Raw genomic sequence first — 6428 nt, 5'->3', positions numbered from 1 at the left:
ATACTGAGGTGAGAAAACAAAAATTCACCCAGAGAGTTGTGAATTTGTGGGATTCTCTGCCACAGAGGGCAGTGGAGGCCAGTTCACTGGATGGATTTAAGAGAGAGTTTGATAGAGCTCTAGGGGCGAGTGGAATCATGGGTTGTGGGGAGAAGGCAGGAAACGGGTTACTGATTGTGGATGATCAGCCATGATCACGGTGAATGGCGGTGCTGGCTCCAAGGGCCGAATGTCCCAACCCCCTCCTGCACCTGTTGTCTACTGTCTTTGGTCCAAAATGCCGCAGCGAGGCTCCTGACGGGTACCCCGTAAATACGACCACATCACCCCGATTCTGGCCACTCTCCCCCGGCTCCCAGTACGGTACAGAATCGAACTTCAAGCTCATCCTATTTGCGTAGAAAGCCCTAAACGGGATTGCCAACCCCTCAAACCCCCACCCCCATATCAAAAATCTTCCAACCCACCACTCTATCTCCAGGTCCCTCCGGTCGGCCGACTTGGGGCTACTGACTATCCCGCGGTCTAGGCTTAAGCTCAGGGGTGACCGCGCTTTTGCGGTTGCAGCTCCTAGACTGTGGAACAGCATCCCTCTCCCCATCAGAACTGCCCCCTCCATCGACCCCTTTAAGTTCAGGCTCAAATCCTACTTCTATTCCCCAGCGTTCGAGACCATCTGAGCGGGCGCTGTGAACTGTTTATATATGTGCTGTTACGTTCGTGTGCCATTGTATGTTCGTTTCTTAGTACCTGAACTGATGTACAGCACTTTGGTCAACGTGGGTTGTGTTTAAATGTGCTGTACAAATAAAATTGACTTGACTTGACTCCTCTCTCCCCCTCCTCTCTTCCCCTTCCCCCTCCCCCCTCTCTATCCCCTCCTCTGTTTGGGTGCCGTTGTGTGTTCGTTCTTAGTACCTGGACTGAGGTCCAGCACTTTGGTCAACGTAGGTTGTGTTTAAATGTGCTTTTCAAATAAAATGGACGACTTGACTTGACTAGTATCTGCACTGAAGTACGCACGCACAATCCCGTCCCCAGCGGAGAGCCAATTGTAAGATCTGGAAGAATAGAGTGGGGGAGAGGTATTTTGTAAAGTAAAAACAAAACAAGAGGAAGTCTGTGATGAAGTATGTTTGTGTGTGCGCTCTGCAATGGAAAGAGGAACAACATTGAACAATACGGCATGAACAGGAAATTGCCAAATGCCTACGGCGACCATGAGCGGCCGAGCCATTCATCTGATAAGAAAGCTAATGGCATGTTGGCCTTCATAACAAGAGGAGTAAAGAGGTTCTTCTACAGTTGTACAGGGCCCTGGTAAGATCACATCTGGAGTATTGTGTAGGCGTAGGTTCACGAGATTGATCCCCGGGATGGCGGGACTGTCAATTGAGGAAAGATTGAAAAGACTAGGCTTGTATTCACTGGAGTTTAGAAGGAGGAGAGGGGATCGTATAGAAACATATAAAATTATAAAAGGACTGGACAAGCTAGATGCAGGAAACATGTTCCCAATTTTGGGCGAGTGCAGAACTAGGAGCCATACCTGAACTGACGTACAGCACTTTGGTCAACGTGGGTTGTATTTAAACGTGCTGTACAAATAAGGTTGACTTGACTATTATCTATTGCAAAGCCGTGCGCTTTCGGGGGCGGGGAGTGGGGGGGGGGGGGGGCGGTTTGCGGGGAGGGAGGGAGCGGTCAGTAGCGGGCCCAATCATCTTCGACTAGACTCCAGTCAGCTGAATGTGGAACCAGGAGGCGCGGTTCAGTGTGCGAGGGTGACCGAGACGGACGGTGCTGGCACGGAATGGCGCGGCTGCCGCCTCTGACCGCGCTCGCCCTTTTCCTCGTCGTATCCACGGGTGAGGTTCGCCGGCTCAGACCGACGCCGAGGTGGTTTGTAGCGCGGGGGTCGTCGCGGGGCTGGGGGGGGGGGGGGGGGGGGAGGGCAATTAAATCCAGCCAAGTCTACACACCGGCCGGGACAAGAGTGGACGTGGAGGGGAATGTTAGCAGAGCGCACAGCTTCGGAATTAACTTATGATGAGCGTTTGTCGGCACTGTCCGCTCCCGCTGAATGTGGGGGGGGGGGGGGTGAGGGGGGGGTAGGGTGAGGGGGAGGGGAGAGGGGGAGTGGGTGAGGGGGGGTGTGTGGGGGGGTGAGAGGGGAGGGGTGTTATTGAAACGTACAGAATAGTCAAAGCCTTGGTTAAAGTGGATGTTGAGAGGACGTATCCGCTTAGTGGGAGAGTCTAGGACCAGAGGGCACAGCCCCGGAATTAAGAGGACGTTGTTTGATGAAGGAGATGAGTAGGAATTTGTAAAGGCAGAGGTATAGAGAGAATCTTGATAAGTGCGGGTGTCAGGGGGCGATGGGGAGAAGGCGCACGGTGGCGCAGCGATAAAGTTGCTGCCTTACAGCGCCCACGGCGCCAGAGACCCGGGGTTCTCCTCCCGTGACCTGCGTGGGTGGTTTTCCTCCGAGAATCTTCGGCTTCCTTCATGCGCACCGAAGACGCGCGGGGAATCGTACACTTGGTAAATTGTCCCTCGGGTGTGTGTAGGCTTGTGTTAGTGCGCGGCGATCTAATGGTCGGCTCGGACTCGGTGGGCCGAAGGGCCTGTTTCCCCGCTGCATGGTCAAACTAAACTAAAACGAAAAGGCAGGGGTGGGAGGGGGTGGGGGGGGGGGGGGGGTTAGGAGGGACAGAGATAGATCAGCCGCGATTGAATGGTGGAGTAGCCCTGATGGGCCGAATGGCCTAATTCTGCTCCTGTCACTCGTGGACATTTGTCCGCCTCTCCTGCTTTCCTCCCCGCTCTCATGCGCGTTTCTCGTCCTCAGGCGGGTCGCTGGGGTTTACGGTCGTGCCGGAACACAGCAATCTATATGTCCGAGTCGGGAGAGACGCGATATTCACGGTGCGGCCGTCAGCTGCGATCGTCGGTGGGAGCTGGGTTTTCAAAGGGAATACTATCATTAACTGGGTCGGAACAAACCCGTTGATCCTCGCCGAGTACAGCTCACGGGTGAACGTATCCTACACCACCGGGACGCTGGCGCTGGAGACGGTGACCGAGCGGGACAGCGGGGATTACAGAGTGGCCGTCACTGAACAAGGCAGCAGCATTCAAGCCTCAGCGACCTTCAAACTGCTCGCACTCGGTGAGTTTGACATAGGTCTTGTTGAATCATTAACTCTCGGATTATTATTAGCCGTTTCATTCTTGCAGTGAATGGAATATATATCTCAATGGTGTCAGGTTAGGTCAGGGGGGGGGAGGGGAGTGCAGCGAGACCTGGGTGTCCTTGTACACAAGTCACTGAAGGTTGACGTGCACGTACAGCAGGCAGTAAAGAAAGCTAATGGCATGTTGGCCTTCATAGCCAGAGGCTTTCAGTATAGCAGTAAAGAGGTCAACAGACAATAGACAATAGACAATAGACAATAGACAATAGGTGCAGGAGCCGGCCATTCGGCCCTTCGAGCCAGCACCGTGATCATGGCCGATCATTCTCAATCAGTACCCCGTTCCTGCCTTCTCCCCATACCCCCTGACTCCGCTATCCTTCAGAGCTCTATCTGGCTCTCTCTTGAATGCATTCAGAGAATTGGCCTCCACTGCCTTCTGAGGCAGAGAATTCTACAGATTCACAACTCTCTGACTGAAAAAGTTTTTCCTCATATCCGTTCTAAATGGCCGACCCCTTATTCTTAAACTGTGGCCCCTGGTTCTGGACTCCCCCAACATTGGGAACATGTTTCCTGCCTCTAACGTGTCCAACCCTTAATAATCTTATACTTTTCGATAAGATCTCCTCTCATCCTTCTAAATTCCAGTGTATACAAGCCTAGTCGCTCCAGTCTTTCAACATACGACAGTCCCGCCGTACCGGGAATTAACCTGGTGAACCTACGCTGCACGCGCTCAATAGCAAGAATGCCCCAGTCACACTAGCCCCAACTGACTGCATTTGGCCCATCTATGCACTAAAACTCTCGTTTGTTCGTTTGTTTGTTCCTGAACTACAGCCAAAACGGTGCACGATACCACGACAATTGTAGGCCCACCTTACTCACCGTCGTCCCTTTCGCGCTATTGGAAGAAATTTCATGGAAACCGGTGTTATATTTGTAAATTTATTCCTATTTTAAAGTTTAAATCTATCTCCTAGGGCGGGGGAAGGGAGGGAGGGAGGAGATGGAGCGGGGAGGGGGGTGGAGGGGGGGAGGGGGATGGTGAGGGGGAGGGGGAGGGGGATAGGGAGCGGGAGGGGAGGCGGAGGGGGAGGGGGGAGAGGGGAGGGGTAGAGAGGGAGGGAGGGAAGGTGGAGGAGAGGGATTTGGGGAGGAGGGAGGTCGCCACGTTACTTCTAACACGTTCTCATTCCGCGCAAAGACACGTCGCTGTTTGCTATCTCTCATTAATCCACCATCTTCTGGGGTTTTTGTTCTTTGCTCGCCTGTGCACTAACCGACCTCCTGTGTCTCTAACAGAGCCTGTTCCCATACCCAATATCACCGCCAACGCCAGCAGCTTCATCGAGTACAATGACACCGTGGTTTTGGCCTGCCTGGCTACAGGCACCAACGTCTCTTACACCTGGATTGGAGATGGTAGCGAGATAGCCAACGGCGGCAGGTTGGAGCTGAGCGCGGGTAACACAAGACTCACCATCACCGGAGTGTTGCGGGCGGACGGGCCCTTCGCTTGCCGGGCTTCCAACCCGGTTAGCACAAATACAAGCCAGCCGTTCCATCTCAATGTATTCTGTAAGTGGCCGCGCCATCAACCGTCGCTTGTTACCAGTCCTGCTGGGCCAGAGGGTTTTGGGGAAAGAGCGGAAAAACATTTAATACAGAGAAGTGTGAGGTGTAACATTTTGGGAAGTCCAACATATTTCAATTATAGTTCAACTCTCTTTACGGAACTATGGCTCCAAACTCAACAACTATAAACATTATAGAAATGTGTCAGGGTTTACGGGGAGAAGGCGGGAGAACGGGGTTCGGTGGGAGAAATTGATCAGCCATGATTGAATGGCGAAGTGGACTTGATGGACCAAATGGCCTAATTAATGACTTGGATGAAGAGATTAAAAGTACCATTAGTAAATTTGCAGACGATACAAAGCTGGGTGACAGTGTGAACTGTGAGGAAGATGCTGTGAGGTTGCAGGTTGACTTGGGCAGGTTGTGTGATTGGGCGGATGCATGGCAGATGCAGTTTAATGTGGAAAAGTGTGAGGTTATCCACTTTGGCGGTAAGAATAGGAAGGCAGATTATTATCTGAATGGTGTCGTTAGGAAAAGGGGACGTACAACGAGATCTGGGTGTCCTAGTGCATCAGTCACTGAAAGGAAGCATGCAGGTACAGCAGGCAGTGAAGAAAGCCAATGGAATGTTGACCTTTGTAACAAGAGGAGTTGAGTATAGGAGCAAAGAGGTCCTTCTGCAGTTGTACAGGGCCCGAGTGAGACTGCACCTGGAGTACTGTGTGCAGATTTGGTCTCCAATTTTGAGGAAGGATATTCTTGCTGTTGAGGGCGTGCAACGTAGGTTTACTAGGTTAATCCCCGGAATGGCGGGACTGTCATATGTTGAAAGCCTGGAGCGACCAGGCTTTTATACACTGGAATTTAGAAGGATGAGAGGGGATCTTATAGAAACATGTAAGATTATTAAAGGGTTGGACACGTTAGAGGCAGGAAACATGTTCCCAATGTCGTGTGAGTCCAGAACCAGGGGCCACAGTTTAATAATAAGTCAAGTCAAGTCAAGTCAAGTCAATTTTATTTGTATAGCACATTTAAAAACAACCCACGTTGACCAAAGTGCTGTACATTTGATTAGGTTCCAATAGAAAAAAAAATGAAAACATACAGTAGCACGCAAACAGTTCACAGCGCCTCCTCAATGAGCCTCAAACGCTAGGGAGTAGAAATATGTTTTGAGCCTGGACTTAAAGGAGTCGATGGAGGGGGCAGTTCTGATGGGGAGAGGGATGCTGTTCCACAGTCTAGGAGCTGCAACCGCAAAAGCGCGGTCACCCCTGAGTTTAAGCCTAGACCGTGGGATAGTGAATAGCCCCAAGTCGGCCGATCTGAGGGACCTGGAGTTAGAGAGGGGGGTTAGAAGATTTTTGATGTAGGGGGGGGAGTGTCCATTTAGGGCTTTATACGTGAATAGGAGGAGCTTGAAGTTGATTCTGTACCGTACAGGGAGCCAGTGGAGAGAGGCCAGAATCGGGGTGATGTGGTCCCTTTTACGGGTACCCGTCAGGAGTCTCGCTGCGGCGTTTTGGACCAGTTGCAGGCGGGACAGGGAAGATTGGCTGATCCCAGTGTATAGGGAGTTGCAGTAGTCTAGGCGGGAGGAAATGAAAGCGTGAATGATTTTTTCTGTGTCGTCGAATTTGA

At 51.9% G+C, this 6428-nt stretch overlaps 1 protein-coding gene across 1 annotated transcript in view; it reads left to right on the top strand.

Annotated features, from left to right (window-relative positions):
- The first annotated feature begins 1786 nt into the window (after positions 1–1786).
- LOC144612210 (cell adhesion molecule CEACAM1-like) overlaps positions 1787–6428 on the top strand; it is a 5553-nt gene continuing 911 nt past the window's right edge. The window contains exons 1-3 of the mRNA XM_078431768.1: positions 1787–1868; positions 2852–3172; positions 4506–4781. Of these exons, the coding sequence (XP_078287894.1) occupies positions 1814–1868; positions 2852–3172; positions 4506–4781 (652 nt within the window). The 5' untranslated portion in view covers positions 1787–1813. The remainder of the gene's footprint in view (positions 1869–2851; positions 3173–4505; positions 4782–6428) is intronic.

This window comes from Rhinoraja longicauda, chromosome 43 (assembly GCF_053455715.1).
Source record: "Rhinoraja longicauda isolate Sanriku21f chromosome 43, sRhiLon1.1, whole genome shotgun sequence".
NCBI lineage: Eukaryota > Metazoa > Chordata > Chondrichthyes > Rajiformes > Arhynchobatidae > Rhinoraja > Rhinoraja longicauda.
This window is presented reverse-complemented; position numbering and strand designations above follow the sequence as displayed.